The sequence below is a fragment of the Acipenser ruthenus genome, chromosome 1 (genome assembly GCF_902713425.1).
Source record: "Acipenser ruthenus chromosome 1, fAciRut3.2 maternal haplotype, whole genome shotgun sequence".
Classification (NCBI taxonomy): domain Eukaryota; kingdom Metazoa; phylum Chordata; class Actinopteri; order Acipenseriformes; family Acipenseridae; genus Acipenser; species Acipenser ruthenus.
The window spans coordinates 81,437,577-81,453,733 of NC_081189.1; the positions used below are offsets into that span (position 1 = coordinate 81,437,577).

Below are 16,157 nucleotides of genomic sequence, written 5' to 3' on the forward strand. Positions count from 1 at the left end.
AAAATGCACATTTCGTCTTGGTGTGTAAATGCCAGGACACAGACCCAAAATAAAAACTCTACAGTCACTTGGGCTTGCAGAGTTTTGAATATTCTCTTCCATCTGAGTATTTCAGTGCATAAAAACATATTCCATAAAACGGCATGATGCCGGCTTGAACTGTAGCTCTTGAAATATTTTACGATTTGCATGTGCAAATTACGCTGTGAGACTTCATATGTCAAGTTTAGCCTCTTGTCACTAATTATTGTCTAAAACAGCATTCCATTGTTTTATTATAGATATAGAATAGTACAATGGAATTATGTATGTGCCGGGGGATTAGTCATGGAGTGTATGGGTTCAAAGGCAAAATATGGCAGTGGGAGTTAAATGGTGGATGGGTGTAAATTTGGCTAAAAAAACTGAATGGCTGGGAAAGGCAAGGTGCTCTTGCTATTGCTTCCTCTAAGTTTTATTTTGCACAAAAAAGTATTTAAAGATTCTGTAGACATGTGCTAAATTCAGCAAATTACAGACACTGCTGAATGTAGATTATTTCAGTGACTTTCTACACTGCACCCACTACAAAAACGTGCACTAAAATGTACAAGGCAGGAATGGATTTCCAGCACAATCTATCAGGAGGTGCCCGTTTTTATGTCAGGTGTGGCACTATTTAAACCACAGCATCCGCAAAGTTATGAGAGGGTATTTTCTTTAACCCTATAACTGGCATAGTCCCAAGTGTTGCTTTTAGAATGTACGGGCCGATCTAAACTATACTACCCAGAAGCCCAGCGATGACGCTTGTATGATACGCCTTTGTATCTTTATTTGGCCATTGGATAACGAGAAATCAGGTGGTTTAGTGGCCGTTTCAGTGGGCGTTGAACTGTTGCTCTGTCTCTGCTGTGATGCTGCCTGTGTACTGTGTGGGAGTCTATTTAACCCTATTACTGATCATTTAACAGTAATAGAGTTATATGACATAGGCATACATAATATCTGGATTGACTCATGTTCTGACAATGGTTCAGTGGACAATAAGTGTTTGTGTTCATATTTTTGAGGTGTGGTGTAAAAATTGACAGTAAGAATAGATAACATGAAAAGGCTGATGATTCCACCTTATTCATTTTCAAAAAATGGTGGAATTGGGAGGCAGTTAGTTAAAATACTGTAAGGTGCTGTTGAGATACGACAAGAGTAAATCAGCCACAGAAAATGCCAGTTGACACCACTCATTGTTTGTGTGGGAGGTAGTGAGTTAAAAATCTCTGAACTGTTGTGGGCTTTTCCTATTGCACAGTAATGAAATTCAAATAATCTGTATAAAACCTAGATCTATTTTTGGATTTTGGCAGTGGAAAGGCTGAAATAGAAAATGCCTTGACAAACCACATGCTCTGGGTACAATACAAAAAGGCTAAACCAGAATATCTACCCTGGTATTAAGGGTTACAGGTGGATTAATTTTCTTAATTTCCATGTTATTTATTAAGTTGTCATTTTTTATCCAAAAAGCCATGTTACACCAATATGGGAGCTTTCTTACAGTTGGTCAGAATTTAAAAGTAGGTACCGATAGATTCTGCCTGAGGAAATTCCAAAAGTCGGTGCCTCAAATGTCTTACAAGATGAAATTAGCAGGTGAAAAAGCTGCTACAGAAACATTTAAGCGCCCTTAATAAAAAGGCAAACTGATCTAAATATAAATATAGCACAATACATACAGTAATTCATATATAAATAATCTGTTTTAAAAAACAGTAGTTATTTAGTTTTTCTTGCTACTGCAGTTTGGGTAATTTGGAACAATAGTGTACAAAAAAGTAAAGAATGACATTTAAAATGGAGGAAAATCAGAATACATTAAATAACTGGACTGGATTTAGTGTCTGGTCTGTGCTTCTTTTCCTTCCAAATGCAAAACATCCTAATTCCTTAAACGCCAAGCCCCCGACAGACATTAATTACAAATAAGCTGGTCTTCAGAGACAAATCATGTGAGTTCCAAGGTTGGATTCACAAAAAGGAAAACCAAAACCCCTGATAAAAATATACAGACTGTACTTGTATAGCTGCACTGAGTAAAGTTTCAGCCATTACATGCATTAAATAATGTATATAATATATCAATATTAACTTTTAGAAAGTATATATTAAAATCAACACTTGAAAGGTCAACATTACTGGGTAGTTGGGAATACTTTGTTGAATGGAGGTGGATTCTAAATGAATTAAAAAATGGGCTATTCCTTGTGATCTTTATAATTGATTGTCACAAAGACGGCCAGAGTGGGTGGCGTCAGACCAGAAGCAGGAAGTAAATAAACAGAGAGATGGGGTTTTGGTAAAGCTGAGCGCGTGATTGCGCTCAGCATTTAATAACAGACAGAAAATAAAAGGTTTGAACAATGGAATACAAAACACAGGACACGGCACTACACGCCAAAATAAAAAGACAAACAAAACGGACTAACAATAAACAAACGGTGCACGGAGACAAACAAACACGGTGAGTACACACACTTGTCTTTACGTTTAATGATTTTACGTTCTAGTTTCTCCTCTCTCTCTCACCCGTTCTCCTCTTCCGAACACCCAACCCTCACTGAGTGAAAATGTGCATCTATATATACTGTTGTGCTGGGATTCAATTACTAATTAATTATTCACTTGAATCCCAGCACGTGAATTGATTTGTGCTCTCCTCGTGCCTAAATACAAATCTACACTTTAAATACACGTGAAACACAGACCCGTTTATATCCCGTGTACCAATCTATACACCAACATTAACACACGCACGCATATATACAACACAGAACACACAAATGCACACAGGGGCGGGGCACATTGCCACATATACCCCCCCTTGTGCGCAGCACACATGGCCTCAACGGCCACCTCCCCCCTTAAAAATCCAGCAGTCCAGGACAAAGTCTCGGGCTGGGAAGGGAGGCTTCAGTGGGCCCATGGCTGGCCATGCTGTCAGCACCCCTGCCGGTAGTGGCACGGCTGACAGCCTGTTGGTCCCGTCCTGCAGCGAAAAAGCTGCGGGGGCAGGTGGTCCCCCGACCTCCCCCTTCTTCGTAGCCGGCAGCTCCCTCCTGTGGGGCTCCGGCCACAAGAACTCCTGCAGCGAAACTGCTGCTGGGGAAAGTGGTCTCCAGACCTCGTCCCCCTTCTTTGTAGCCGGTAGCTCCCTTTGGTGGGGCTCCGACCACAGTACTGCCGGCAGCGAAGAAGCTGCAGTGGGAGCAGGTCTCCGGACCTCCCCCACGATCTCCGGCAGCGAAACTGCTGCTGGGGTTGGTGGTCTCCAGACCTCCTCCCCCTTCGTGGCCGGCAGCTCCCCTTTCTGGGGCTCCGGCCACCGTACTCCCTGCGGAGGTACGGGCAGCAGAGGCAGCTCCTGCTCCTCTGCTCCGGGCGGTGGCGGAGGCAGAGGCAGCTCCAGCTCCTCTGCTCCTGGCGGTGGTGGAGGCAGAGGCAGCTCCAGCTCCTCTGCTCCTGGCGGTGGTGGAACCAGCAGGCATTCACCCTCTGCTGGTGGAGGTGGGACCAGCAGGTATTCACCCTCTGCTGGTGGAGGTGGGAGGGGCAAGCAGTCCTCCCACTGCGGTGGAGGTGGAACCAGCAGGTATTCACCCTCTGCTGGTGGAGGTGGGAGGGGCAAGCAGTCCTCCCACTGCGGTGGAGGTGGCGGAGGTAGAGGCGATGGGGCTGATGCTGGCCACTCAGAGGGAGGCTGTGGCGGTGCTGGCTCCCTCTGCTGTGGCGGCTGGGCATGTGCGCGCCGTGCTGCCTTCAGCAGCATAGCTAGAGGCTGCTGGGGGACACCAGCATCCTGCCCTTCTCCCCCCCAAAAATTTTCAGGGGGTTGAGCCTGTAACTCCTCCCCTTCTGGCTCTTGGGACGGCACCAGCAGGTATTCACCCTCTGCTGGTGGAGGTGGGACCAGCAGGCATTCTCCCTCTGCTGGCAGCTTGGGTCCTACGGCTGTGGAAGCCCCGACTTCCCTCTTTTTGGGCTGTGGACGCACCGACTCCTCCCTTTTGGGCTGTGGACGCACCGACTCCTCCCTTTTGGGCTGTGGACGCACCGACTCCTCCCTTTTGGGCTGTGGACGCACCGACTCCTCCCTTTTGGGCTGTGGACGTTCGGGCTCCCCCCACTCAGGCGTAGGACGTTCGGGCTCCTCCCACTCAGGCGTAGGACGTTCGGGCTCCTCCCACTCAGGCGTAGGACGTTCGGGCTCCTCCCGCTTGGGCTGTGGACGCTCAGGCTCCTCCCATTTGGGCTGTGGACGCTCAGGCTCCTCCCGCTCGGGCTGTGGACGCTCAGGCTCCTCCCGCTCGGGCTGTGGACGCTCAGGCTCCTCCCATTTGGGCTGTGGACGCTCAGGCTCCTCCCATTTGGGCTGTGGACGCTCAGGCTTCTCCCATTTGGGCTGTGGACGCTCAGGCTCCTCCCATTTGGGCTGTGGACGCTCAGGCTCCTCCCGCTTGGGCTGTGGACGCTCAGGCTCCTCCCGCTTGGGCTGTGGACGCTCAGGCTCCTCCCCATAACTGCGGAAGGGACAGTGGGCGAACAGGTGATCCTGGTCGCAGAGGAGGCACCCCGACGATGGCTTGTTACATCGCCGTGGATGCCTGGCCCTTAGGCGGCACTCCTCCTCCCTGTCCTTCACCTCTTTATCTGTCTCCCGCTTGGGCTGTGGAGGCAAAACCAGCAGGCATTCACCCTCTGCTGGTGGAGATGGGGACAGCAGGTACTCCTCTGCTGGTGGTCCTGCTACCTGGGCTGCTGTTCCGTTTATCGTTGCCTCCAGGTAGCTGAGGAGAAACTCCACACCTTCCTCCAAGGTGTTTGGGGTGTGTTCCTGCTGATAGGCCTCCCATCTCTCACTGTCCATCATCCACAGGGCCCGAACGACTATGGGCAGAGCCTGGGCCTCCAGCCCAGCATTCTCCAGGAACCAGTCCCGCCATTTTGTGGCGTCTTCTGCCATTATATATATATATATATATATATATATATATATTTTTTTTTTTTTTTTTTTAACCAAAACCCCTCCTGGTCTGACGCTTGGAGGCGCGGCTATCCCACGATGACACCACGTGTCACAAAGACGGCCAGAGTGGGTGGCGTCAGACCAGAAGCAGGAAGTAAATAAACAGAGAGATGGGGTTTTGGTAAAGCTGAGCGCGTGATTGCGCTCAGCATTTAATAACAGACAGAAAATAAAAGGTTTGAACAATGGAATACAAAACACAGGACACGGCACTACACGCCAAAATAAAAAGACAAACAAAACGGACTAACATTAAACAAACGGTGCACGGAGACAAACAAACACGGTGAGTACACACACTTATCTTTACGTTTAATGATTTTACGTTCTAGTTTCTCCTCTCTCTCTCACCCGTTCTCCTCTTCCGAACACCCAACCCTCACTGAGTGAAAATGTGCATCTATATATACTGTTGTGCTGGGATTCAATTACTAATTAATTATTCACTTGAATCCCAGCACGTGAATTGATTTGTGCTCTCCTCGTGCCTAAATACAAATCTACACTTTAAATACACGTGAAACACAGACCCGTTTATATCCCGTGTACCAATCTATACACCAACATTAACACACGCACGCATATAGCCGGGAGTCTAGCTGTGGGAGTCCAGCGAGGGGAGGCCTGCGCTGAGACGCTGTTCGACTAGATCCGAACCTACCAGCGCTCTGGAAGAAGCCATCTACTAGTCAGTTCTGTATCCTCCACCCCACTGCTCCTACTGTGCCTTTTGTCTTGCTTGTCCTGCTATGACTGTCTCTCACATCCCTGTTCTGTCCTCCCGTCCTCGTCCTCTGCCCTCCCTCCGCTACTGCTCCTCCAACCCCTCTAACCTCATTTCTCTGCCTCTCCCCCCCTCCCGCACACTCTCTGGTGCACTCTGGAACTGTCACTCTTCTGCTAACAAAGCTGATTTCATCTCTGCCTTTGCCTCCCACCTCTCGCTCGATTTCCTTGCTCTCACTGAAACCTGGCTGTCCCCTGATAACACTGTTACTCCTGCTGCCCTGTCCTCTCTCTACGTCCTGTCCCATACCCCGCGTCTCACCGGACGGGGAGGTGGGACGGGTCTTCTCCTCTCTCCCTCCTTACTCTTTTCTGTCCCCTCTGATCTCACCTCCCTCTCTGTCACTACCTTTGAATTTCATGCAGTCCAACTAACCTCTCCCTGTCAACTCCTGCTCATTGTTTTGTACCGCCCCCCTGGGCCTCTCACTCACTTTCTGGATGAACTCGACTATCTACTCTCCTCCCTCCCCTCTCTGTCTACCCCGACTGTCCTGTTGGGTGACTTCAACATCCATCTCTCCAACCCCAGCCACTCTGCTGGATTCCTCCCTCTCCTTCACTCCTTCGACTTCTGTCTCTCTCCGTCCCCTCCTACCCACAAAGCTGGCCGTCAACTGGACCTCACCTTCTCCAGGGCCTGCTGCCCCTCCAACCTCTCTGTCACCCCCCTGGACCTCTCTGATCACTATTTCATCTCTTTTTCTCTGTCTCTCCCCCCTCTCCCTGCTCCTCCTACCCCCACTGTCACCTCTCGCCGTAACCTCCGCTCTCTCTCCCCCTCTGTCCTTGCCTCCACTGCTCTCTCTCACCTCCCTCCTATCGACTCCTTTTCACAACTCTCCGTAGACTCTGCTACCTCCACCCTCTTCTCCTCACTCACCTCCTCCCTCGACTCCCTCTGTCCCCTCACCTCCCGACCCGCTCGCCCCTCCCCTCCCCATCCCTGGCTCTCCTCTGTGCTCCGCTCGGCAAGAATCACACTGCGATCTGCTGAAAAGAAATGGAAGAGAACCAAACTCCCTGCTGCCCTAGACCTTTACCGCACTCTTCTCTCCTCCTTCTCCTCTACTCTCTCCTCTGCTAAATGTGCTTATTTCCAATCTGTAATCCAAGCCTCCACTAACAACCCACGTAAACTATTCTCTACCTTCTCCTCCCTCCTAAACCCTCCCCCCCCTCCTCCTCCCTCCTCTATCTCCCCTGACGACTTTGCCTCCTTCTTCTCTTCTAAAATCTCAGATATCCGCAAACTCTTTAACACCTCTCCCTCCCCCGCACCCCCTCCTGCTCCAACCCCTACACCCACTACATCCCCTACTAACTCGCCCTCCCTCTCCACCTTCTTGCCCCTCTCAGACTCTGACCTCTCCTCCCTGCTCCAGGGTCACAAACCCACCACGTGTGCCTTGGACCCCCTCCCCACTCACCTCTTTCAAGCTGCTGCTCCTGCTCTACTCCCCTTCATCTCCTCCCTCCTCAACACCTCTCTACTTTCTGGCATCTTCCCCTCTGCCTTCAAAAAAGCCTCTATCACTCCCCTCCTCAAAAAACCTACCCTCGACCCCACCTCCCTCCAGAGCTACCGTCCTGTCTCCCTCCTACCCTTCCTCTCCAAAACCCTCGAGCGGACTGTACACCGCCAGCTCTCTGCTTTCCTGTCCAACCACTCTCTGCTTGACCCTCTCCAATCTGGCTTCCGCTCTGCTCACTCCACTGAAACCGCCCTTCTCTCTGTCACCAACTCACTTAAGTGTGCCCGAGCTGCCTCTCTCTCCTCTGTCCTAATTCTCCTCGACCTCTCTGCTGCCTTTGACACTGTTGATCACTCTATTCTACTATCATCTCTTGCTGACCTGGGGATCTCTGGCACTGCTCTGGCCTGGTTCTCCTCCTACCTCTCCAACCGCACTTACCAGGTAACCTGGCGTGGAGCAACCTCCACACCTCACCCTCTCTTGACTGGAGTCCCCCAAGGGTCAGTCTTGGGTCCTCTCCTGTTCTCTCTCTACACCCGCTCCCTGGGCCCCCTCATCGCATCCTATGGTTTCTCATACCATTTCTATGCTGATGATGCTCAGATTTTCCTCTCCTTCCCCACCTCTGACTCCACCATCTCCTCCCGTATCTCTACCTGTCTGTCTGCTATTTCCTCCTGGATGCACTCGCATCACCTCAAACTCAACCTCTCTAAATCTGACCTCCTTTTCTTTCCCTCCTCCTCCCCCTCCTCTGATCTCTCTATCTCTGTTCCTCTGGAATCTACCACACTCTCTCCCTCTTCCTCAGCTAAAAACCTTGGAGTCACCCTGGACCCCTGCCTCTCTTATTCCCAGCACATCTCCACTCTGGCACGCACTTGCAGATTCTTCCTGAGCAACATCCGAAGAATCCGACCCTTCCTCACCAACTATGCTACCCAGCTCCTGGTCCAGGCCCTGGTACTCTCCCGCCTAGACTACTGCAACTCCCTCCTGGCTGGCCTCCCTGCGTCCGCCACCCGTCCGCTCCAGCTCATCCAGAACTCTGCTGCTCGCCTGGTGTTCTCTCTACCTCGCTTCGCCCACGCTACTCCACTACTCCGCTCGCTCCACTGGCTCCCGATCACCGCTCGCATCCAGTTCAAGACTCTTGTACTAGCCTACAGATGCCTTGATCAGACTGCACCCAGCTACCTCCAGACCCTCATCTCTCCCTACACCCCCACTCGACCTCTCCGCTCCGCCTGCACTAGAAGACTGGCTCTACCTCCGCTACGCTCCCCTGCCTCCCGAGCCCGCTCCTTCTCCACCCTTGCTCCGCAGTGGTGGAACGACCTTCCTACAGATGTCAGGACTGCCCAGTCCCTGACCACATTCCGGCGCCTCCTTAAGACTCACCTCTTCAAACAGCACCTGTAGAACTCCTCTGTTGTATCCTGGGACACTATCACCCTTCATTTAAATATGCTTTATTTTGCTCTTATCTGCCCCCTATTTTACTGCATTTAATCCTGTACCTCAGAATATTGTAATCTCCCAAGTGTTTAATCTGTAGTATTTTGTACTTAATCATATCCTGATGTAACTATCACTACTTAATCATATCCTGATGTAACTTTCACTATTATCTGCTGTATTATTGAATTGTGGTTTGTCACACTTGAGAATTATTGTATTTCTTGTTCTTATTGTATGACTTATATTGTAACACTTGAATGTATTTGTATTTGCTTGCGATTGTAAGTCGCCCTGGATAAGGGCGTCTGCTAAGAAATAAATAATAATAATAATAATAATATATACAACACAGAACACACAAATGCACACAGGGGCGGGGCACATTGCCACATTGATATACATTTATATACAGAAGAAAATGTTGTTTATTACAGTGTTATGTTTGCAGTGGATGCTGCCATCTTTTGGCTAGCTCACTAGCTCCTAAAGTTGGTGAGTTCACAGAGTCAACGTTGAACCAGTGCTGCAAGTCGACAGCTGTTCGTCTGCGACTTTCAGAGGCATTGCTATTTTAGGTATGGACCCATTATGTTAATACACTTAAAAAGGTAAAACGCATGTCTGAGCTTCTAAAACCTAGAAGCACAAAGCACAAATGGGTTAGTTTTTCAGGCCATGTCTGTTCAGATATCCAACCAACTGGCCCAGATCTTCCCTCGCTCTTAAAAAGGTATGGGCCTGTACTTAAGGCACCCTCTGATAAGAGAACAAGGACAAACTGAATTTTTGCTGAGATGTGTGGTGCCCTGGAGTATAAATGCGCAATGCATGGATATCAATACATTTTTGGCCTGTGACACCATACTCAGTCAGCTGGTCTGATTGTAAAGTACAGTGTCAAAGTGAACTTACCAATGTTTGGGTGCTTCAAAAGTCGACAGATTCTAGCTTCTCTTTCCAACTTCTGGTGATCTGTGGGTAGACAAAAACAATTAAAACATTATTGCAAAAACTACAAAGCTTAAAAAAAATAAAAAATAAATAAATAATCTCTTCATCAGGAAAAACACTCTGTAAATAAGCACTAATTAGCTGACAGTGCTTTTACCTTTTTAAGGTTCTTAGAAGTGCTTGAGGTTCTTTGAAAATTTCAAATGGAAGGCCAAATTCAGTCTTGCATTACAGAGGCGAGTCATTTAGAGTACAGTAAATTAAATATCAATCCTCTAATGCTACTAACATACTGTACCCATTATTGTTCTGTGTTTCACGATGTTGACATTGTAAAAAAGCTGTAATTTAATGTACAATATTAGGACATTAGTACAATGTGTTTTATGTCGTTGCTAGCACCAGCATAGTATTGAAAACAAAGTGTTGCATCGCAGCTGCCTCTCCTTAGTATACATTATTAAATAAAATGCACCATGTTCATTATTCATCTGTGACAATGACTCTGGTTTTATTGAAATTATCAGCAACTGTGAAGCCAAATTAAACAGTGATGATTGTATTCATGTTTTCAAAATGTGTTTGAAAGTTGCTCAACCGTCAAGTTTCACCAACTCTGATAAGCACTAATCTTGGATTATCTAATGATACAGTAGGTAAGGCAGTCGAAGACTAGTGCTAAATCGGGGCCTGTGAGATCAGCCTATACAGTCGGATAACAAGACAACAAGGTTTTGCAGCACACTACATAATTTTGCTTCACAAAATTGAATACAACCTGCCCAATAACGTTATGTTAACATATTGAATTACATACTGCTTTTCCATCTACTTAACAAAAATCTGACAAAAATTGAAAATCGAAATCTAACATGAAATACTGTACTACTATTATGGTTTCCGGTAGACTTTTACAATATCATTATGTAGTTTCTTTGATTGAACATGTGTGTGTGTGTGTGTGTGTGTGTGTGTGTGTGTGTGTGTGTGTGTGTGTGTGTATATATTAGAAAATTGGAAAGAGAACCTTTAGAATACATTCGGTTTGTAGATGATATTTTTGGGGTTTGGACACATGGAGAAGAATCTCTTTTCCAGTTTGATAAAATGGCAAATGAAATACACAGTAATATTAAGGTAGACCTTCGACTGACAAGAAAATAAATAGAATTTTTAGATACCATAGTAAAACTTGAAGAAGGTTCAATTGAGACTGACCTCTTCTGTAAACCTACTGACATGCACCAAGTTTTACTATGGTAGCACATGTCCTCTGCACATCCAATACACACTAAAAGGGTAGTCCCAAAGGAATAAGAATATGAAAGATATGCTCAAAAGAAAGTGACTATGTAAAACAAAGAAATGTATTAAAAACTAATCTTAAAAAAGACGATACAAAGAAAGAATTTGAGACGGAGTTAAGAAAAGTGGATAAACTAAAAAGAGATGATCTATAGAAATCGAGATAAAAAGGTCAAACGAGTCCCATTAGTAATGACTTACCCTAAACTTGTGCCTAATATTTCTAAGATAGTTTGGAAACACTTGCGGATTCTGCATAATTCAGAAAAACTGAAAAACGTATTTAAGGCCCCAGTTGTACCATTCGAAAGAGAAGACAATTTACAGTAAGCATAAAAGAATAATTGACAGAATACAATACAAATACTTGCGCTAGTACATGTAAAGTGTGTACAAATATAATTAAATAAAGAACAACAAATATCCACTAAAAACTAATACCTACTGTAAAAATAGCAATGTTGTTTATGGAATAGCCTGTGAAAAATGTGATGAAATAAAATATGTTGGAGAGACTGGAACAACTTTTATATAAAATAATTAAGAACCACCTTTCATTAATTAGAAATAAAAAAATGAATGAACCAATAGTACAGCACTTCACCAGTCAAGGACATGACATACAGTAAATGATGTAAAGTTTGTAGTATTAGAACAGCTAAAATTAGACAATGTGACATATAGAAGAATAACAGTAAATGGATAAATAGACTGAACACGATTATGCCAGCGGGACTCAACAGAAAAGAATGAACTAATTAACTGCAATAAATATAGAACATTTAAATAAATAAATAAACAAAAGTTGTGCATGCTGGTGTACTGGGGAGGCCAAATCAAGGCTGATCCTCAGAGCCAGCATTGCATGATAATATAAATATAAGTTTATATAAAATAATGTTAATTAGAATGAATACAGATTTAAAGATATAAGTAAAAATGATGTCACAATATATAGAACACCATAACATCATGTAAGAATAAATCATGGATTTGAATATAAACAATAACAAGTAGTCATGCTGTCAAAAACCTATAAACACCTCCAATGTCTTGATTCAAACACATGCTCCCTTGAGAAAGATATGTACAACATATTGAAATGTTGGGCAGCTGGCTCTTTGAGTTAAAATATAGATGAGCAATACTTGAAGATAATATCCTTAAGGAATAGAAAGAAGACAAGCGTTGAATTGACAACAGAACTGGCAGAAGGCACAGGTGTCGTTGTCCATCAAATCAACAGTACGAACGCTACTCTTGAAATCAAGACTTAAAGGATATGTTGCAGTAAGAATATCTCTGTTAAGAAAGGGGAACAATACTAAAAGGCTAAAATATGCAATGGTAAAAGGTGCTTTGGACTGTTGATGGAATTCAATTGAACACAATACACAAATCAATATAAACTAATTGTACTCTTATTAACACCTGTGAAGAACATTTGCACACTTTGGTGACAGAATAATGATTACAGCCAGTAGAGAAAAACAAGAAAGGATTGTATTAATCATTTCCATGAAAACCTGATGGCAAACAATTATATATATGTTTTGTAATGCATTCCCATTCTCAGAACAAAAAAATAATCTTTTCATCTCCGAACAGATCATGTTCTACCTGAAGATATATGCAAAAGATGTGATGAATGCTTTCATATTCAAAACACCATTTACAAGATTATGGTAAGTTAGACCTACATTTCTTAAAATCAGCAAGTCGTGGGCTTGCAAAAGAATACTATGAAAATCCATACAGATCAATGCCTAGCCATGCATAACAAAACACCATAATGATATAGCTCTCCTTCACAGATCAATTCTATCGCATGTCTTTCACCATTTCCTTTATCATTGTTTGTGTCATGTCAAGAGCTGAAACCGGCAGGGAAACCTCCACGAGGCCAGACAATACTATAATGAATGGCTGATTGCTGACATGCAATGACCCTCATGACCCTCATTGATTTGGCTCTACCAGGTGGTAATCAATGAAAAAAGGAAAGGATTTCTAGTGGAACGTGACAATTAGCTGGCAGAAGGACAGATATCACTTGGGATGTGGTCTGCTGCCTTTGCTCAGTTTGGTAACTAAGATGAAGATGTTGCTGTCAGTGAGGGAATCGATAAGAATACAAATTACAGTATTCGTAATAAAGCTGTTTTACACTTTCTGTTGAAAAAGAAAAAGTACTGCACCCATGAAAGACGAGCTGTTAGCAGCAGCATTTAGAAAAGCAGCCATAACCACCCTTCAGAATGTATTGATTCATTATGATTCATTACACTGCAAAAAATATATATTTGTCCATTTCCCAGAGATTTGTAGCCATCTTTTATCTATTTTAAATATCCTTACTACTTATTTTATAGTGTCAGCCATTAAGTTATGACTTTTCTAGCACATTGCAAATACTGCTTAAATGCTTCCCAAAACTCAGAAAAAAACAGCCTCTCTTTTTTGTTCCCATGCACACTCCAAATTTAGACGTGTAATATGGGTTGACTGATTCATGCACTGATTTTGTAGTTTTCAGGGTACAGTAAATATGACAGGCAGTTTATAGGCAGTTTGTAGCCTATGTAATATTTGACTGGCAACTAAAACTGAGGAGCAACTTCTCAAGTCAGGTAAAATCACCTTAAAGACTTGGGTAATTGCAATAAAAACCACAGCAAGTTAAAATAAATAAATTAAAAAAAAAACGTAAATATGTAATTTGAAGCTACTGTATTTAAAGTCCTTAGGTATTTTTGTTTAGAGAAATGTAACAGCAATGCTTCATTAAACTTCATTAAAAGCTGCCTGTAGCTAATTAAGGCAAATGCTGACATAAGACTTTCATAAGGGGGAATATGAGATTAGTAAAGCAAATGAAAAGGCAACCATTTCAGTTGCTGCTCCCACTATTTTCTTTTAGTTTTTTTTTTTTTTTTTTTTGTCATTTACAAAGAAAATTTCCCAATGGATTTGCCTACATAGATCACTTTAAGATAAGTAATTTTATCAGTACAGTGATACAGCTGCCAGTGACTAACCTGGTTTAAAGTTTTCCTTATTTACTTGCAGTTTAATAAAATTGAGAAACCTTCCAATTAAAACAACAACAAAAAATCACCTTTGAGGAATAGAAGAATTGCCTTTTAAACACTTGTAAATTTGCATTTTATAAATGTAATGTACAGGCTATATCAAAGTGATATAATGCAGTAAGAACACCTCCTAAGGGAACACTTCACCTAAGGGAACACCCTTGTGGTGAAACTGATTTTTCCAATGCTCTGGCTAAAGGAACAGGAACAGGAACTTCGCTTTAAAGAATACCTTCTTGGCACCGATAGCGATTCATTCACAATGGATACAGTACTGTTTTGTCATCAAGAGAGTGTCTTGAGGGACAAGCTTATATTCAAGGTTTCAAAGCTAATCCTGCATTACATTCATGTCCAGTTTATCCATCTGAAGAAGCAGGTTAAGTAGCTGTCAGCTTTCCTTGCTTAGAGTGAGAGAGGCTGTCTGACACACCTGGAATGACCTCATGAAAACTGCCAAATGCCAGGGACTCCACTGCCACATGCCACAAGTGATTGCTTCAAACTAGAGGATCGGATAATCATACTGTAATCAAGAGGACATCTAGTGTAATTAGCACCACTTGAAAGCAGGTTTCAGTGTGGAATTGAATAGGAATTGAGCAGGATACCAGAAACTAATATTGTTAAGATTATTAATATAAAAATATCACTTAACATTAAAACTAAATTAATATGTAACCTATCAAAATGGAACTGTTCTTGGATACAGGGAGATCATTAAAATCTAAGTTTCTATTCTATAATCAGGACAAATGGACATACTGTCTCTCTCAGATTCCAGGAAAGACATGCACATTATAAAACAGAATAGCTGGACAAAAGGTACATTGGCATAGATCACTGGCCTAACACACATATACTATTAGACTAAACTTAACTATTCAATTACTCTTTTCAGCAAGGTTGTAGCAATTCCCATGCTACATAATGTGGGTGTAAGTCTCACCCACCTGTCCCTTTAATTAGGGTCAGTAGCCTGGCCAGGTCAAAACTTCATTTCCCATAGTTCCTTGCAACCACCCTCTATTCATCCTCTCTCCCCATTGGCTCATTCAGATTTCCACCCCTCCAATCTCAGAGCTCCTTAGTAGCCAGCACCTGTATTAAAGCTGGCTAATCAGGCCTGAGGGAGACTCCCTTTCTCAGAGGAATCCATTTAACTACAGCATTTTCTCTACTTAAATTTCAGTGAATCCATTACCATCCTTAGATAATTCCAGTGCATCCGTTCATTTTCTTTTGTCGCTGCGCTTTGTCTAAGCTGCTCTTTTTGTTTTCACTGTTACTTGTTTAAGTTAAGCTGTTTTTCTAGGTCTGTTTAGTGTTTGTTGTTTTATGTGTGACAGTCTCCATTTTTTCCTGATCCTCCTGATTTTTTCCAAACAACTGTTCACCATTCAACTCAACACTACTGGACAGTCTCAACAATTTCAACGTACTCAATGTTTTCAACCTTCTACAATCACCATCATTTCGGGACACTTTGCTGGACTGCCTTATTTGTGGGTGAGATCATTTCTTTTTTGTTTGGATTTTTTCTACTTTAATTTGATACTTTGTTTCCTGTATTTTTTTGTTATTTTGTTACTTTGTATGGATTTCAATTACCCTGCTTTACTGGACTTGTTGGGCCTACCTGTCATTTTCCCACCATTGCCATAGAGACTGTTAAATGTAATTGTTTCCACAAGTCACTGTTTTTCGTCTGTATCTATTTATTTATCCTTGGTCTTTATCGGTGTGTGTTGTGTTTGTGAGTGTGGGTTTATTGGAGACCCTCCGGACACCATTCATTTTCTACTTTGTGAATCTGTTTAGCCTTCTGTTTGTCCCTACATACTTATCTGTACCATCTTATTTCTATTCCTTTCTTATCATTATTCATTTCATTCATTTGTTCATTTTTTCATTTGTTGACATTATTGTTCACAATAATAAACCGATTGTTCTTGAAATTGACACCTCTGACGTCCCTGCTTTTGCTGTCTGTCACTCTTGCTGACTTATTTAGCTATAGGA

General features: G+C 43.6%; 1 protein-coding gene across 23 annotated transcripts in view; it reads right to left on the reverse strand.

Moving 5' to 3' along the window:
* The window catches only part of LOC117421196 (calcium/calmodulin-dependent protein kinase type II subunit delta), a 144,728-nt gene that overhangs the window by 69,153 nt on the left and 59,418 nt on the right, over positions 1–16,157 (reverse strand). For all 23 annotated transcript variants that reach the window (XM_059030833.1, XM_059030840.1, XM_059030848.1 and 20 more), the window contains exon 3: positions 9,700–9,759. In XM_059030833.1, coding sequence (XP_058886816.1) covers positions 9,700–9,759 — 60 coding nt within the window. The remainder of the gene's footprint in view (positions 1–9,699; positions 9,760–16,157) is intronic.